Source organism: Charadrius vociferus, unplaced genomic scaffold, assembly GCF_000708025.1.
Source record: "Charadrius vociferus isolate BGI_N301 unplaced genomic scaffold, ASM70802v2 scaffold585, whole genome shotgun sequence".
Classification (NCBI taxonomy): Eukaryota; Metazoa; Chordata; class Aves; order Charadriiformes; family Charadriidae; genus Charadrius; species Charadrius vociferus.
The window spans coordinates 404,371-422,498 of NW_009648642.1; the positions used below are offsets into that span (position 1 = coordinate 404,371).

Consider the following 18,128-nt stretch of genomic DNA (forward strand, 5'->3'; position numbering starts at 1 on the left):
GGTTCAGGAAAGCATCCCTGGCAGCTTGTGCTAACGTGCCACTGACACCCACAGCGCCACGGGGCTCCAATCAGCTCTGCAAGGACCCAGTCCTTCTCCTCCTTCCTACCCCAAACCTCATCCTTTCAAAGCGTTAACACCTTTCATCCTCCGTCCTTCGGGCTTTCTTTTTCTCATGCACGGAGCCCCGCGGCTTCTCTCTCTTGCTGCATCAGGCTGCACAGACGGCAGGGAGCAGCTTTCCAAAGTGACAGCCACCCACACGGACCCCAAGGACAGGAGCGTGGCGCTGAGCTCATGTCTGCGGCCGTGGGCTGGAGCCTGCCCTCTCGCCGCCAGTGCAGGCAGGCACCCGTGAGCTAATCCTTTCCACGGCCAGCACGGGGGGCGGCAGGGACTGGGCAGCCTCGTTTTTTGGCTGGAGGGCCATTGTCATCAGCAGCAACATCGCTTGCACATGAGCCTTTTCACATCCTGGGCTCCCACTGGTGGCAAGTGGCATGGGATGGCCACCATGGTCCCCAGCAGCCACATCTCCTGACCTCCAGGCATGACGGTCATTGCTTGCATGTCCAGGTCCTCCATCCCCTGTCCCCAAGAGCGTGTAGTGGTGGGGAGGATGAAGCCCGTGGTCCCCCTGGGATTTGCACATCTGGTGCTGCAGGTGCCCTGCATGGGCCATCCCCGTGGGTGCCCTGGGAAGGACGGCCGGGTCCCGCTGGGCTTGGGATGTGCAGGGCTCCTTCCAGCCAGCCCAGGGTCTGGGCTCCACCAGCGGGACAGGGCAGCCCTGTCTGACATGGACTGGTTCTCTGCTGGAGGCTGGGAGAGGCTACGCCCTTAAACAAAATGCACTTAAACTCATATAATTACAACAATTATTAGCACTGTTTACTAGGCCAAGATCTGCAGCACTGGAAACATTAAAACCCAGAATCTGCAGAAACCACAGCATTATGAACTACCCAGAGGAGTTTCTTGCGTGCATCACAGAAGGAGTGCTAAAATGAAGTTGTCTTGTGCACATCCATCCTCGTGTCCTTTCAAAAGAAATAATTCTCATTGCATTGGTTTCCTGAGGTGGGTCTGGCCAGCCCCCATTGCATCCCGTAGCAGAACCTCAGCCTTCTCCATGGAGCTTGCTGGCACGTGGATTTATGGCATCGCAGACCTGATGTCCACACCACCTCCCTCGTGGTTGTGAACACATCCCGCGCCCGGAAAGCCGAACCGCTGGGGCCAGCGAAGCATCCGACCCCTGCTGCAGTGTTTGCAGCAGGTAGGTAAATAATTAGCAACGAGAACTGATTGCGGTCCAGATAAATTTAGTTCAGCTGCACTGAGACCATAAAGGTGGCATCTCCTCCCACCACCTCCCCACAGGGACGGGGCTTCGCTGTCGGGGCGAGCTGGTGTTGGCTGGTGGTACCTTGAGGGCATGACATCTGTGGGTGTTGTTTTCAGCTATCAGTTGCTCCACCGCAGGCAAAGTTTAGCTCTAGATAAATCAAGACTATTTCACTGAAGTCCAGATGACTCATAACCACAGGGCAGGAAACTCTTTTATCTTTGGGGCAGCCAGTTTAATATAGATAGATGTTCACTCCTGAGCTCTGAATAATTTCTGTCTCTTTCCTTCTCATTAAAAGCAAATCAGATGAGGGAAAATAGTGAGAAATTTCTGTGTCGCCTCTGTTTCTCCCATCTCTGAAAGAACTTCCTCCAAATTGTGCAGTCTGCCTGTACTGGGTCCTTTGCCATATATTTTAATTGGCAGAAAAAAGTGCTTTTGCTCCAAAGTGCCACTCCTTTTTTAAACCTTGATTCTGCAAGTGTGGATGGAGCAGGGATCTGTTACAACAGGGTCTAACCCAGCTTCCAGAGAGGTACTTTTGGGGTCTTCCTTCCTTCCCTGGTGTGGGAGAGTATTGTTGCCTCCTTGGCTGAAGGGGAACCACAGAGCAGTTAGGCATCTTGCCGATGAGCCTGCTAAAAGCAGCAGCTGGAGGTGGAGAGCGGAGGGCTTGGGCAGCAGGGAGCTCTTAAACACAAGAGAAAAGGCAAGGTTTTGCTGGAGAGCCTCCTGAGTTGGTTATTTCTCTTTCCTAGGTATGTCAGATGGCACTTTGCTTCTTGGGCTCGGTCGGTGGGTCAGAACCTGCCTTCGTGGTTGCCTCTTCCAGCCAGAGTGCCCTGCCTGCACAGGCACGGGTGGCTTTTCTCTTTGAAGTTCTGTCTACCAGTGACAGCAGAACTGCGTGATACTTTCCTGCTCCTTTGGTATCTGAGGTCCTGTATTCGCCGTCTGTAGAGGCTTGTGTGTGCCGTGCGCGGAACCCCTTGGCATCATGAGGAGCCTTCCGCAGGAGCTGCTCGATGTCCGTGATGAAACACGGTGTGCTCAGGCTGGCACAGCCATAAGCTGAGGAGCTGGGTAGGTCTCGGTGAGGCCAGAGCTGGTTCTCCACCACTTCCCTGCGTTGTGCAGGTCTCTCCTCATGTGGTGATGCCCTCCTGGTAGAGACCTTCTCCCCTTCTTCCCCACCAGAACCAGCAGGACCCTGCTGCACAGATCTCACCGACCTCCACATGGTTGCTTAGGGGTGTCGTGCCACCTGAAGCTCACGTGGTTGGTGTTCACTGCCTGTCTGTCTAGTCGATAAAGCCCTACGTTCAGATAACGCCCATCCCTGGAGGAATCCGGGGCAGCAACCTGACACCGTGGCTTGGGCCACGCTCGAGACCTCTAAATCCGTAGGCTGAAGGCAGTGAGATGAGCGGTTGGCAGGAGCCAACCTCCCCATCGTTTTCCGCTTCTAAATATCACAGTAATAAAAGGTAAAATCATGAAAGGACTTCTGCGGCCCACTGTGCCTAATCTGAAATCAGGATGATGAAGAGCACGTAGCGAGGTTGTTATTAATATCCTGCCTCCTGATGACGGCTTTATAAACATCATCATCACAGGCACAGCTTCACGGTAGCATTTTGGCATGACCTTCTAGACAACTGTCACGCTTTTTATCACGCTTACCCCTCGCTTGATATTTAACCAATAAAGTGATACGGGGAAGACCTTGCTCCTAAATATCTGACCTTATACACAGGGCTACGAGGTCAAAACCGCGAGAAACTGTGCTAAGCGTCGTTGTGCTAAATGCTCCTTAGACCTGATGCTCCTTGTCTGGGAACGGTGCCACAGGCTACAGCAAGAAGGGGATCAGATGTTTGATGGCAGCGAAAACCCTCGGTGCTGTAAGGGATGACTCATGGGCAAAAGCCCCACACAGCAGCGAGGCCACGCTCGTGCTGAAACCGGGGACTTTGCCCGGTGGGGGTGAGGTCTTGGTGGGGACATGAGGGTGACGGCTGCAGGGAGAGGCCAAGAAAAGATGCCGGCTTTCCTAGTGACCTGTACGTATTTATCATGGCTCTTTAAAGTAGACATTAAGATCAGAGTGGAGGAAAGTTTTTGTGGCTTAATCAATGTGGATGGAGAAGGTGAGGAGCAGCTGTGGAGCCTGCGTCTGCTGGTGAGCAGGAGACTGGGGGTCACTGGTCCCCATTGGGATCTGGCATTGTCTTGGTGCTGTTAGAAATGGCCTTTTGTCCATTCCTCTCTCTTGTGCACATTCAGAGGGTGCCCTTTGCTGGAATAAGGACCCTGGGGAAGGAAGCGTAGCGAAGAGGGCTGGGGAATGGTGGTAAGCGCAGGAGCCGGGTTCCTGATGGAAGGATGGATGTGGAGAGGGTGCACGAGGCCATCCCAAGCCAACTGCATGGTGGGCAGCACTCACCCAGCACGGGGCTGGGGGGCTGTCAGTCCCTGCGGCCCCCACTGCTGAGAGGGTCTGGGCAGCCCATCTCTGGAGGAGGTGGGTGGCAAAGACTGGGAGGAAGGAGAGGTTTCCCCAGTGTGATGGATGGGGACTGGTTGCAGACCTCAGCCGCCTGAGGTTGCTTAGGGCATCCTGGCTCCAGGGCAGTGTGGGGCCAGACTGGCCCTTGGGTCTGGAAGGGAATGTCTCACCCACAGGGTTCATACGAGCCTCTCAGCACACCTGCAGGGCCAACAGGAGCGATGGGGAAGAGGACTGGACTGGCCTCAGCTGATAACAGATGGATGAGGGTGTTGCTGGCACCGGTATCCACCATGCAGCCACTGACATCAGTGCTGCCCCGGCGCTGCTCTGGCTCTCCTGGGTTGTGCCTCGGTCCTGATGCTGCAGATGTGCCTCTGACTTTCTGGCACGTCCTCACCTGCCTTGTTTCCCCACCTTCTTGCCCTCTCCCAGGTCATCCTCCCCTAAAATGACGCAGCAGATGCGGGACCTGCAGCTGGCGCAGGCCAGGAAGCCGCCAGGCCCTTCCTCTCCCAATGCAGCCAAGAGGCTTTACCGAAACCTGTCGGGGAAATTCCGTGTCAACTACACGTCCTTCGACGAGAGCAGCCTGGTGGGACGGGGCGAGAAGGAGAAACTCCGCAAGTCCTACCTGGTCAGTGCCCGCTGGCTCCATCCAGCACTCCCATGGCTGGGAAGATGGGGATGGAGGGTCCGTGCGTGGGCCATGTCACCTGGGTGGAAGCCCAAGAGTGCGTTGAGTGAAGCTGCCCTGGAGCAAGTTCAGCTGGAGCTGATCTGGATCTTTGCTCAGCATCATCCGGTTGTGGCGGCGATGAGCTGATGCTTCTTAGCCCCTGGGACGAGGGTAGCCCCCACCGCCCCGGTTTGGGTTTGTGGGGTGCTGGTGAAGGGCTGGGGTGTTGGGTGGGGTGGAGGAGGGTGCTCCATGCTCAGCTGACCCACGTTTCTCCCTCCATTCAGTTCCAGAGCAACGCTGCCCTCTTTGAGGCCGTGGAGCTGCAGGACCTAGACAGGGTCCAGGAGCTGCTGAAGCAGTACAGCCCTGAGGAGCTGGACCTCAACACCCCAAACAGCGAGGGGCTGCTGCCCCTGGACATTGCCATCATGACCAACAACGTTCCCATCGCCAGGGCGCTGCTGCAGGCGGGAGCGAAGGAGAGCCCTCACTGTGAGTTGGTGTGGGGGAGCTATGCCCATCACCTGGGTCTCCAGCCTGGTGGAGCAGCGTACTCCCAGGCAGTGGGGTCTGGGTGAGGAGGTGGGCACTGGGGTCTGCGGAACTGGTGCAGGCTGTAGCAGGGACTCAAGTGGAGCCATGCACTTGAGTGGAGCACAGGAGCAGGACACAGAGCGGAGGACGGGGTCTTGGGGTGGGGACTTGGTGGCAGCAGAGCCTGGGCTTGTCCTTATTGTGAGGAACGGCTGAGAGACCTGGGGGTGTTCAGCCTGGAGAAGAGGAGGCTGAGGGGAGACCTTATCAGTCTCTACAGCTTACCGAAAGGAGGGTGTAGAGGTGGGGGCTGACCTGTTCTCCCTGGTGACAAGTGATAGGATGAGAGGAAATGGGTTCAAGTTATGTCAGGGGAGGCTTAGATTGGATATTTGGAAAAATTTTTTCCCCGAAAGGGTTATTAAACATTGGAAGAGGCCGCCCAGGGAGGGGGTGGACTCGGTATCCCTGGAGGTGTTTAAAAAAAGGGTAGATGTGGTACTTGGGGACAAGGTTTAGAAGTGGTTTTGTCAGGGTAGATTAATGGTTGGACTTGATGATCTTAAAGGTCCCTTCCAACCTCAACAATTCTATGACTCTATGATTCTAACCGCCTCCTCTTCCCTCCTGGCTCCCCTCCTGGGACCCACGGCCATGCCCACCCATCCCGCAGTCGTGAGCCTGGAGAGCCGCTCGCTGCACCTCTCCACGCTGGTGCGGGAAGCAGAGCAGCGTGTCAACGAGCTGACGGCGCAGGTGGTGAACGAGGCACCCAACGTGGACTGCTCCGAGAAGGAGAAGCAGCTCAAGGCCTGGGAGTGGCGATACCGGCTTTACAAGCGCATGAAGGCAGGGTTTGAGCATGCCCGTGAGTGCCCGCAGGAGGGCTGGGGGGGGGACTGGGGGGCAGTCCCCATGCTGAGGGAAGGAGCAGGGCTGTATGTGGTTCAGGCATGGGGTGCACCAGCCCCCATCAGAAGCTCCTTGCACCCTGTATGGGTGCATGGGGGGTGAGCGCTCCGGGAACATGTCCCTGGGAGTGGGGGGAGGCCCAGGAGGGACACTTAGGGGTTTGGAGTGACCGTCCTCGCTGTAGTGGTCCCTGCGCTCTCTGTCCCCAGGAGCACCAGACGCCCCTACCAACGTCCAGCTCTCCGTGGCCAGCAGCTCCTCAGTGCAGGTGACCTTCTGGGAGCCCCTGAGCGTTAACTCGGCCGTTGTCACCAAGTACAAAGGTAGGGACCCCACAGCAGTGCCGGGGGACACACGGCCATGGCAAGCACTGCAGGTGTGCCAGGGCGACACGGTGGGGCGCTCGCCCCATACGTGCCTTTGCCCATTCAAACCAGATATTTTGGGCTTCTGGAAGAATTTCCTCCGTCCCCAGCTCCTGACCCATCGTTTGAGGGTCAGGGACCCATAGCTTCTCCCTGTCTCAGGGAGAAGGACCGCAGCTCCCCATGCGGTCCCCCCCACTGCGGCTCCCCCTCTCCCCTGCCTTCGCCCTGGTGCTGCCCACAGTCCCTCTGCAGCTGGTGGTCCCCGACACCCTGCTGCCAGCCCTGGTAGCCTGTCCTCGCTCCGTGAAGCCACGCAGCAACTTGGGGGTCTCTCTGCTTTCAGTGGAGTGGAGCTGCTCCCCCACCTTCTCACCGCTGCTGGGGGAGGCCGTGATCGACAAGCTGAAGAACCTGCACTTCACCATCCGGGGGCTGGTGTCGGTGAGCTTTTGGGGTGCCCCACGGGGGTCCGGGCTGTGGGGGGACAGCCCGTGGCCGGGAAAAGCTGCTGGCCATGGTGCAGCCTGTGGGGTCAGTCCCTGCAGCCTGTGCGGGATTGTGCCACGGCAGTGGTCGGCACAGCCCGTGGGCAGAGCTAAGAGTGTGGGGCCGGGAGAGGCATCTGTCTGTCCCTGCATGGCCGTGGCTGCCCTGGCTGTGGGGAAACCCCCTGCACGGGCTGCCTGGGGCTGCTGGAGTGAACGGGGCCATTCACCGAGCGCCTGATTTATGGGGAAACCCCCTGCACGGGCTGCCTGGGGCTGCTGAAGTGAACGGGGCCATTCACCGAGCGCCTGATTTATCCTCTGTCCCCCACCCTGCTCCCATCTCCACCCGTGCTCCTCCTGGGCAATAAATCAGTGGCTCCTTCCTCTGCCACCTGCACAGATCAACCCCCCACACCAGCCCTGCCGCTCATTGGAGAGGGGGGACCAGCCCTGTCTCCATCTCCGGGAGCTCGGCAAGGTCACGGACTGGTTGGGGCCGGGGCTCCCCGCTGTTTTATCTTCTTGAGAACCACAGGGGCCACGCTGCCTGTCAGCTGTCCCCTCCCCGGGGGCTGCCGTCCTGTCCCCGGCACGCATTGGACCGGCGAGGGGGGACGGGGCAGTATGGGGACCACGACGGGATGGGGACCATGACAGGGTGGAGCTTGGGATAGGCAAACGGGGAGATGCTGGGATGAATGGCGTCGCCCTTACCAGGGACGTGCAGCACCGAAGCTCTGGTGACAGGCAGGGACCGCCAGCTCCAGGAGCAGGGAAAGCCCTTAATGCGGCTAGAGGGGCTTAGCCAAGGTGGTGGTGTCGGAGCCCCGGGGCCGCTGTCAGGGTGGGAGAGCTGCCCTGGTACACGGCAGGACGGGGCTGGAGCGGAGCTTGGAGCAGCGCCACTGCAAGGAGCTGGCCCGAGCCCATCAATCATGCTTTCAGAGCTGCTTCGCAGGCTCCCGTCCACCTTCATGAGTGCCTGGAGGGCTTGCAACATCTGCCAGCTTGACCAGGCTTTAATCAGAGGCCTGTAATCACTTGTCGCTGTGCCACAAGCCCTTGACAGCATTGGGCCATCTCCCTGTCCCAGGGGCCGGATCCTTGTGTGTCCCAGTGGGAAGGCATCACCCCGACCCTGCCGGCTGGGGAAGCCCCGTATCTTTGGGGCTGGAGCATCTCCTGGCAAAGGGCATTCACAGCATCCCATCTTTCCTCTGCCTTCCCCCAAAACAACCCAACTGGGCTGCAGGGACTCTCTAGCGTCTGATAACAAGAGCTTTGTACAACTTGGGGACGTCAGAGGGGGTGACCCGGGCTGCGGGCTCCCAGTTTAGTACCCTTCATGGTGTACTGGTGTACTGGGCTGGGGGGGGGGGCCATCCTTCTTCCCTTGCCGGGAGAGGTGCTGGTGTGCTGAGTGTGGCTTCCCTCCTTGCAGGGCACGGCTTACTACGTCCAGGTGTCTGCCTACAACATGAAGGGCTGGGGTCCCCCGCAAGCCTCCGTGCCCCCTTTCGCCATCCCTTCCAGTGAGTACCGCTGGGAACGCCCATGGGAGCTGGCACCAGCTGCAGGATGGATGGGGGGAGGCAGCAGCTCCCTGTGCCATCCGGTGGTCCCACTCGCTGCTGGGATGGGGTCTAGTGCACCTGGGAGCAGAGGCAGCATTTGGGATCTCAGACCAGGGAGGGATGCTGTGCCCGGCTGTCCAGGATGCTGCCTCCAGCCGGCAGGAGCTTTACCAAATAGTTATTTTTCAACCTGAAATTCTCTTGGTAAAGGCTGAGCCACCTGGATCAGCTCACCCTAAGGAGGAAGGCAGAAGAGAGGGTGTTTTGCTTTCTTAGTTAAAAGGAAACCCATACAGCCATCCCCTCTGGAGGAAGGAAAAACGTCCCTGTGGTTTTTAGCAGATGTTTGTAATTTAGCATGGCGCAGCTTTTGAAGGGGTCAGTCCTTACCACCTCAATGGCATCTGCCCCAAAGCGGCCAAGCTTGTGCAAAACCACCATTGGCACGCGCTGAGGGGCGACATGGTGGGATGCCCCAACTCAGCCCCTTGAGCTGCCCCCCCGGGCCTCAGAACCATCCCGGTCCTGGGTGGCAGTGGGCCTGGAGCCCTCCCTGTGCCACCGCATGCTCTCGCCCATCCAGCCCAGCCCTGGGGACCTGCCTTCCCTGGCATCGAGCTGGCATGACATGGGGTCATGAGCCCCACCGCAGACCAGCTCTGGGCTCTCAGTGCCCACCTCCCCACACCGGCACCAGGGCGAGCAGCAGGGAAAAGCCACCCAGTGTCACACAAGACGCCCCAGGGCGCTGGGGACGACAGGCCAGGAGGATGGAACTGGAAGGAGCAGCCCCAGTGCATGAAAGTTGAGGGCTGAGCAGGCTCTGAGGTGGTGGCTGCCCCTCGCCACCAGTCGCCAGCAGGTCTCCACTGCGGCCATGCATAGTGGTCCTGCGGGATCAGCACCTTCACACCTGGGAGGCTGAGCCCGTCCCGACCAGCAGCAGCAGCAGCAGCAGCAGGGCGGTGGGCATGCTGCCCCTGCCACCAATGCGCGCAGGCGGCGAGGGACCGGGCACGCTGCTGTGTGTGAGCAAGGAATGCACGACGGAGGGGTCGAAGTGCAGGTCTGAGCGTGTGAGCTGCGATGGGGCCAGAGATGCACAGGCACCATGCATTGCTCTAGCTGCAGGAACACAAGCGCTTTAGCACTGGTGTGGAAAGATGCAAAAATACATTTGCGTGTATATGAATCACAGAAGCACAGAATCACAGAATGATCAGGGTTGGAAGGGACCTCTGGAGATCATCTAGTCCAACCCCCCCGCCAGAGCAGGGGCACCTCCAGCAGTGGCACAGGACGGCGTCCAGGCGGGTTTGGAATGGCTCCAGAGTGGGAGACTCTCCCATCTCTCTGGGCAGCCTGTGCCAGTGCTCCACTACCCTCAAAGTAAAGAAGTTCCTCCTCATGTTAAGAGGGAACTTCCTATGTTCAAGCTTGTGCCCATTACCTCTTCTCCTATCACTGGGCACCACTGAAAAAACACTGTTCCCATCCCCCTGGCACCCTCCCTTGAAGGATTTATAAGCATTGATAAGATCCCCCCTCAATCTTCTTTTCTCTAGACTAAAGAGACCCAAGTCCCTCAGCCTTTCCTCATATGAGAGATGTTCTAATCCCCTCATCATCTTTGTAGCCCTTTGCTGGACCCTCTCCAGCAGTTCCCGGTCCTTCTTGAACTGGGGAGCCCAGAACTGGATGCAGTACTCCAGATGTGGCCTCACCAGGGTAGAGCAGAGGGGGAGGATGACCTCCCTCAACCTGCTGGCCACACTCTTCTTGATGCACCCCAGGATGCCATTCACCTTCTTGGCCACCAGGGCACATTGCTGGCTCATGGTCATCCTGTTGTCCACCAGGACTCCCAGATCCCTTTCCACAAAGCTGCTCTCCAGGAGGTCAGCCCCCAACCTGTACTGGTGCATGGGGTTATTCCTCCCCAGATGCAGTACACTACACTTGTCCTTGCTGAACTTCATAAGGTTCCTCTCTGCACAACTCTCCACCCTGTCCAGGACACGCTGAATGGCGACGCAGCCTTCTGGCGTGTCAGCCACTCCTCCCAGTGTTGTGTCATCAGCAAAGTTGCTGATGGTACACTCTATCCCTTCATCCAGATCATTGATGAATGTGTTAACAGGACTGGGCCCAATGAATGCACATAGGGAGCCTACGCACGCCCTGCATTGCCCTGGCTTTGCCCTGTCCTGCCAGCGGGGCTTGGCCATGGTTTCACCCACTTTAAAGCCCCTTTGCCATCCCGCACAGGTCACATTCCCTGTGACCGAGAGCCAGCAGCATCGATGCAGAGTGCAGCTGAAGTGAATCAGATATGAGTGGGTTTTGTTTATTTTTATCTCCATTAATATTTCTCCCCTCAGTCAAGATCCCTCCCTGGCCCAGCAGAACATAGTCAGACACCTCCCCGGGTGTTTTTAAAGCTCCTAAAAATAGTGGCAAGCCCCAGCCAAAGTTAACAGAGCTGAACTTTCCATGGAAAACAGCAGCAGGCAGGACACAGGGGGTGTTTAAAGCAATTAATGTAAAGCTAACGTAGAAGCGGCGGCAGGTCCCCGGCCCTGCTTCTGGTCCTGCTGCCATCTCGCACCGGGTGGAGCTGGCAGGAGAGCTTATTTATGTGTTTGCCGAGTTGAGCGCAGCTCTCAGCACTCACCCGGAGAAAGCTGCCGCTCTGGGGAAGACCTGGAGGAAGACACTGGAAAGAATTTTATTTTTTAAGGCCAGTAAAGTGCGGCAGCAACAGACGGGACCTTGTTCTTTCCCTCTGCTGTGTCTCTGCCGTGCTGCGGGGTGGCTGGTGGCCACGGGGTGCTGTGCAGAGCCAGGGTGCCGAAGCCCAGCCCACCCAGAGGTGCCCAGCACCCATCACTGTTGCTGTGCCATGCTGTGTCTGTGGGACACATAGGTGGGGTGCCAGAAGGTGACCTGCCATGGGGAGGAAGGGACAGGAAGCCCTCTTTCTCCCCCGCCAAGGGGTAGGTGCTGGGGGTGATGCTGGTGTGTCCCCCACAGACTGGCGGGAGTACGACGGCCGGGCTCCACGGCGAAGGGGACAAGCTGAAGCTCTGGACCATCTGCTGGGCCAGGTGAAGACCATCCACCAGCACTGTGTTTGCCACGGTGAGTGCACGGCACTGTGGGGAGGCTGGGGTGAAGGATCCAGGCTGACCCCTTAGGGTTGTGGGGTGGGCTGGGGTGGCACCAAGAGTCGGTCTGTCCCATGGATGAGCATAGCAGGGAGACGGCTCAGGCAGTGGAGACCTTGGTAGAGCCTTCCCACCCAGGTTGGCATGCTGTGCCATGGGCTGCTGGTGCCACCCTTCGTCTCCTGCTGCAGCATCCTGTGATCTCTGCTCCCCAGAGCCCTGCAAGAATCAGCCCCAGAGCAGGAAGCACTCTGTCTCCAAGAGCCTCAAGCACCTCTTCCACCCCGGCAGCAAGTTTCTCAAGACACTGAAGAGGTGAGAGGCTGGTGCACAGGGGTGGTGGAGAGCCCGTCTCCTGGCAGGGACATAGCACTGCCCATCCTGGACACTGCCAGGAACTGTGTGCAGAAGCCCAGGGCTGAGGGGGTGCTCAGAGGTGGGTCCTTGCCTGGAGCGAGCTGGTGGTGTCAGTGGAGATGAGTCCTGTTGCCCAGAAATCAAATGTTTCTCCTTGGACTGGCCAAGCTGCACCCGTACCGAGATGCCTGTGCCATCTCCAAGCATCACCCACCACCCCACCCTCCTCTGGACCCCACCACCCTCCCACCATCCACCTTCACGCTTCGCCTCCAGGCACCCCAGCGTGTCTCCTGCACAGGTCTGGCCCCATCACCCTTGTGCTGGCTGGGGCATCGGCCGGGGCATCAGCCGGGGCGTCAGCCATGGCGTCAGCCAGGCTCGCCTTGCTGGCAGCATTGAGTTCCTGTTCCTGCTCCTGTACTGGCCGTGTGCCTCTTCTGCCACAGGCTGTTGGAGAGGAGCTGAGACCTGGGGCAGGGCACCTCCTCAGCCCTCGGGAGAGGGACCCTTTGGGAAATGAAGCTGGCGGGTGGAGGTGACACTGAAGTCTGTCTTCCCTCCCATGCAGGGGCCTTTACCTGACAGCCATCTTCTACAAGGACGACAACATCCTGGTGACCCACGAAGACCAGATCCCCGTGGTGGAGATTGATGACACCTACTCCTGCCTGCTCATGCAGGATTTTCTGTGGTTCACCAAGGTGGGTGGCTGAGGGACCATGTGCTGTGCACTGGGGCACGGCAGCAGTGTGACCCCTGACACACCTCTGTCTGCCTGGCCACCACCCTGGATGCTGCTGAGATGATGGCCACCACGATCCGCAGAGCACCTTCATTGCAGCTCTTTCCCGTTGCTGCCCACGCTGGCAGCAGTAGTGGGGCACTGCGGGGCTCTCACCAGGGCTGGCCGGGTCTGACTTGGACTGGGAGCACCATCAGGGGACACCCCATGTGCACAAAGGGACCATGAGCTAGTCCAGCTGCTCTCACCAGATGACACATCTGGCAGCTCCTGGGCTTCCTGGCGTTGCCTCCAGGCCCTCCGCTGTGCCACTGCCCTTGCAGGCTCCATGGGACAGAGTGATGCCAAGAGCTGGTCGCAACCAGGGAGTGCTGGGGTGAGCCAAGAGGGCATCGTGCACCACCGCTGCCTTTGGCTGGCCGTGGCTCCCCCTCTGCCCCGGGCGCTGGCAGCCCAGAGGCTGGCTGCTCGCTGGGGTTTGGCGCGGACCGAGAAAACACCAGGGACCGGTGTTTCCACCCCAGCCCCTGGAAATCCAGAGGTGGGTGATGGACCGGTGCCGCACGTGCTGTGACGGTGGACGCTGCCTCTCCGCAGGGATGCCGGCAGCTTCTCAGCTGTTTGGCTGCTTCACTGCAGCATCCTTCCGCGGCAGCTCTGCCGCTGCTGTGCAGAGCGGGACGTGCAGGGTGCTGCTGCCTGGTCCTCTGCTGGCAGTAGGCTGAGTGAAAGGGCGGGGGGCAGCTCAGGGCCAAAATCTTTTGCTGGATAGTCCTTATCTACTGAGGGAGAAGGCTATCTTCTCCCTCCTCTTGGCTATCTTCTACTCAAACTTCAGAAGGTCTGTCTTAGATGAAGGCACATATCTGAGTGGACATGGCATGGTGCTTCCCTGAGGTCCAGGCTCTGGAGGCATCTCGGGTTGCCTGTGGCATAGAAAATCACACCCCTGCTGAGAGGTGATACGTGCCCGTGCATGTTCCTAACCCAGCTCAAACGGAAATGCAAATGGATTTCCGCAAAACACCTTTGTGTGAACCAGCTGCAGGCAGCGGTGGCCGGTGGTGACGGCCCTTTGGTGTGCTGCAGGTGTCGTGCATGTGGGACGAGATCCTGTGGCTGCGGCAGTGCGTCACCGTCTCCCAGTCGTCCTGCTCCTGCATCCTGCAGACGCGCTTCAAGATGCTGCTGGCCATCTCACAAATGCAGGTGAGGGTGGGCATGGGGGGAGAGCGAGCGCTTTTTGGGGAGCCGGGCTCCCTTGGGAGCAGCACACGGATGTGTGCCCAGGAAAACCCCCGGCTCTGCCAGTCCTCCCTGGCAGGACCCCGGTCGTGGGGCAGTGGGGTGTCAGGCTTTGTGGCAAACTCATGCAGAGGGGCTGGGGGCTGTCGGTGGGTGCTTTGCTGGACAGGCTGGTTTCCAGCTGGCAGAGGGGAGACCCCCCAGCTGCATCCCAGCTGCCCAGATCCACAGAGTACTGTGCCTCGAGGATGTCCCCTGACCTGCTGCTTTCTCCCATCCTCCTCTCCGGTCACGCAGGGGCTGCTGGGCATCCAGGACCTGGGGCAGGTCTTCTTCGAGCCCGTCAAAGACAAACAGGGCAACATCCTCATCGTCACCCTGAAGGAGGTGAAGACCAACCAGACCTTCGAGAGCGTCCGCTGGGTTCCCATCTGCAAGCTGCAGACCAGCCGCAAGTCCGTGTCCTCTCCGGAGGAGCCCACTGCTCTGGACATGCTGCTGATCTCCATCCAGGTGCTGCACCCGTGCCGTCGTGGCAGGGGATTGCAGTGGGCTCTGTTGTGGGACCACCGGTGCTCCCTGCTCCTCCTCAGGCTGGAAGGGCCACGGCAGAGCCCGGGTCACCAAGGGTTTGGTCCTGGCTCCAGGCAGAAGGGCAGCAGAGCCCAACCAGCCTGCAAAAACCCTGTTGCTTTGAGGGGAGGCATCAGGCTGCTGCTGGATTCATCCCAGCAGCACCTCATTGTACCTGCTCTGCCGCTTCCCTGCTGCTGGCCGGGACGTGGCACCCCACACAAGGGCAGGAGAGAGCCCCACTGTGGGGGCTTGCTCAGTCCAGCAGTGCCTTTCTCCTCAGGACAAGCTGGCTTACCACCAGCGGAGCAGTCATGCCCTCTCCCCGGGCCTCTACCTGGGCTACTTGAAGCTCTGCAGCGCGGTGGATCAGATCCGAGTGCTGGTGCCGGAGCGGCTGCCCAACATCCTGTGCCACGTCAAGATTCGCTCCAACCCCAACATCTCCAGGTGGGGCTTGCAGGGCAGCTCACCTGGGACAACCAGATTCCTCTGTCCCATCCAGCCTGAGAGCACCCATTACCTCCCACTTCTGCTCTTGGGTTCCTGGCAGCAGCCTAATATTCCCTCTCGACCCCACTGCCTGTCACACGATGCAGCCTGGAGCTGCGGCAAACCAAGGTTCCCCTCTTCCTCCACAGCTCCCACGTCCCCTAAGGTGCTGCACCCTCTTGAGGGGGAACAGCGGAGCAAACACAGCTCTCATAGCGATAGCGCATTGAGGTCAAGCTTCACCTGTGTGTCTCTGCCCTTCTCCAGGGAGGAATGGGAATGGCTGCAGAAGATGGCCAGCGTGGAGGAGGCTGTTCCTGTGGAGCCAGAGGCTGAGACCTCCCAGAACCACTTGTTTCAGGAGCTCCAAGTGGCCATCAAGGAGCTGATGACCCTGGTCAACATCCCATTGCAAGAGGTAGAGGCAGGTGCCGAGTTCTGGGGAGGAGGGAAGGGAAGGAGCAGCGCAGCACCGTTGCCGGTGACCGCAGCGGGCAGGGTACCGCAGCCCCTGGTCCCTCTTTGTGGGCCTGAAGCATCAATCAGAGTTTAATCCCATGCAAATAGAAGGCAAGCGGTGGACAGCCAGCACCTGAAACATCTGCCTGCCCAGGGACAGTGTCCACAGGAGCTGTGTGTCTTACCTCCGAAGCAAGGAAGGTGAAGCTGGGTTTCCATTATTGCCGACCGTGTGGTTTGGTCCTGGGCTCAGCCCTTGCAGCACAAGACCAGCCCAGCCCTGCCCCTCCAAAGCAGGATGGTCCCTGGCCAGCCGTGGGATGGAGCTGCAGGCTCCTGGGCCAGACTGTATGGGGAGAAATCCCTCCTCCACCCTGCTGTGTATTGGCTGCGAAGGTGCCCACCAGCGTCAGGCACGTGCTTCTGGCCAGAAAGCTGTGAGGTCACCTCTCTCAGCAGGACTGAGACCATTGATGGTGGCACTTCTCTGAGACCCTGTTATAGTGACTTTGACCAATAGTTTAGAGGCCTTTAGGAGAAATAAGAGAGAAAGGGAGGTGTGCAGATTATGCCAGAAGCAAGGAGCCTCTGGCTGCGTGCTGAAATAGCAGTGTCCCCTGGCTGCAGGTGGTCCCTGAGGACCCCTCTGTGGATGAGGACTTGGTGGAGGGCCCACCAAGTGATGTTTGCAGCTGTTACCTGCGGTGTCTTCTTGCAGGCCAAAGATTTCCGTCTGTACAGCCAAGAGGTGCTGGACTTTGGGGGCCAGGTCTCCTTCCTGCTGCTTCTGCCTCCATCGGACGATGTCTGCACTGCTCCGGGGCAAAACAACCCTTACACCCCTCGCTCCGGCTTTCTCACGCTGCCATTGCAGATCTTCGAGTTAGGTGAGGAAGGGGAATGCCAAAAGTCATCCTTGCTGGTCTTCTTGCCATCTGACAGCTCCCAAGAGCCAGGACGGGTGGTGGGGAGGGCTGGAGCTCCCTCACTTTCCCCAGGAGAGAAGGGATGGAGGGGGATGCTGAGGGCTGTCCAGGTAGGCTAGAGGAGAGCGTTGCCTCTTCCCTGGGTTGGGTGAGTGGGGAGGAGCCCATAGGCCATCCACAGCAAAGGGCCTGATATTTGTCATTCCTCCCTCTCTTTTTTCCCCTCCCAGTCCACTTCTTCACGTACGACCGGGAGTTCATCACCCAGTACTGCCAGGTGTCCGCCCTCCTGGAGCTGGAGTCGCTCCTGTCTCAGCAGAGCCTCCGGGAGGCCTTCTCCGATGCCGAGCTCTCCACCGCAAAGCAGAGGCACCAGCAGGTTCAGGACTACATCCAGGTACACGGAGCGGGAGTGTGCTGGGAGGGAGTCAGGCTCGACGGTGCCCACGGGACATGGCCAGGACAGCCGTGGCCAGGACAGTCATGGCTGGGAGGAGCTGCAGGATCATCCTCACCGGGGCTGTACCCACTGGTGTAACCTCGTGGGGTTTCCCTGACACGGCAGATGGGCAGGAGCAGGCAGGGCTTCGTCGAGCACCTTCTTACTGCAATGATCATGTTAAAAATTCTGATTAGGGAGCTGGAGGCTCCTGCTCTGCAGGTCCCCACCTTGCTAGAAAAGGGCCTGGAAGTACATTTTGGGGTGGATGTGTGGAAGAGCACCCCACACTACCCCCTTTCCCAGCACTCCTGCCTGCAGCAGGCAGGTCCTGGTGAACTGGCGGTTGCTGGTGGGCAAAGCAGCGTCTTCCCACCCGAGAGCACTTTCTTGGGATTTCCTGACTCGGGCATTCCCCCAAAGCTTTCACCTCTTGGGAAAGGTGTGTGGGGAGATGCTGTGTTTTGCTGTGGGCCGTTTTTGTTGCTGTTGTTTGCTTTTTTGAAAGGAATCTCTCGCTTCCTATTTTGGCAGCAAATGGAGGAGATCTGGCGCGAGATGCGCTGGATTATGGATGCCCTGCAACACGCCCGGTACAAGCAGCCCTCCTGCGGGGTGTCCCTCAGCGGCTTCCTCAGCGAGGCTGGTGGTGCAATGAAGGAGAAAACCCGATCCACCTCGTCCCACCTCGACTACCTTCCCTCCCCGGCGCCCTCGCCAGAGACCAGCCGTAAGCTCAACTCCGGTAAGGACCTGGCTTTGCAAAGCTCCTGCCTGGTGGGCTCAGGGGGCTGCTGGGATCACTGCTCTGGCTTGGCTGCACTGTGGGGATGCAGGCAGGGCCAGCGTTGGGAGTACGGTCTCGGTTGGGGCAGGACCTGCTCTGCCTGTGCCTTGGCGAGTGCAGCACGGGTGTACGGAGAGGGGGCAAATGCTCGGGGGCTTCCTTGGGCTCCATCTGGTGCAAACCCTCAGCCAGGGTTGCCGACAGCAAGGCTGAGCCCCTCTTTGCTTCTCTCACACCCCTCACAGACTCGCACGGGCTGTCAGACGAGGAAGGCTCCTCCGAGGTGTTCCTGGCCACTGACAGCGACTACGACTCCAGCAGGGCGCAGAGCCCAAAGGAGCTCGACCTGGTGTATTCCTCCTCGGGGCCTGAGTGCTGCAGCAGAAGAGTTGCCCGCACCCTACGGGACAGCGCTCCGGATGTCCTGCAGACCCATGAGCTCAAGACCCCACCGCCGCCGCCACCGCCGCCACCACCGCCGGAGGAGCCTCGGCCACCCCCTGAGCTCTACGACAGCGCC

The 18,128-nt window shown here is 59.2% G+C and overlaps 1 protein-coding gene across 1 annotated transcript in view; it reads left to right on the forward strand.

Annotated features, from left to right (window-relative positions):
• Window positions 1-18,128, forward strand: part of LOC104287652 (ankyrin repeat and fibronectin type-III domain-containing protein 1-like) — a 122,780-nt gene that overhangs the window by 100,627 nt on the left and 4,025 nt on the right. The window contains exons 3-19 of the mRNA XM_009886378.1: window positions 4,296-4,497; window positions 4,827-5,034; window positions 5,750-5,944; window positions 6,198-6,311; window positions 6,700-6,797; window positions 8,286-8,376; window positions 11,452-11,559; window positions 11,801-11,900; window positions 12,514-12,646; window positions 13,777-13,896; window positions 14,230-14,445; window positions 14,789-14,955; window positions 15,265-15,415; window positions 16,175-16,343; window positions 16,613-16,779; window positions 17,356-17,566; window positions 17,854-18,125. Of these exons, the coding sequence (XP_009884680.1) occupies window positions 4,296-4,497; window positions 4,827-5,034; window positions 5,750-5,944; window positions 6,198-6,311; window positions 6,700-6,797; window positions 8,286-8,376; window positions 11,452-11,559; window positions 11,801-11,900; window positions 12,514-12,646; window positions 13,777-13,896; window positions 14,230-14,445; window positions 14,789-14,955; window positions 15,265-15,415; window positions 16,175-16,343; window positions 16,613-16,779; window positions 17,356-17,566; window positions 17,854-18,125 (2,722 nt within the window). The remainder of the gene's footprint in view (window positions 1-4,295; window positions 4,498-4,826; window positions 5,035-5,749; window positions 5,945-6,197; window positions 6,312-6,699; window positions 6,798-8,285; window positions 8,377-11,451; window positions 11,560-11,800; window positions 11,901-12,513; window positions 12,647-13,776; window positions 13,897-14,229; window positions 14,446-14,788; window positions 14,956-15,264; window positions 15,416-16,174; window positions 16,344-16,612; window positions 16,780-17,355; window positions 17,567-17,853; window positions 18,126-18,128) is intronic.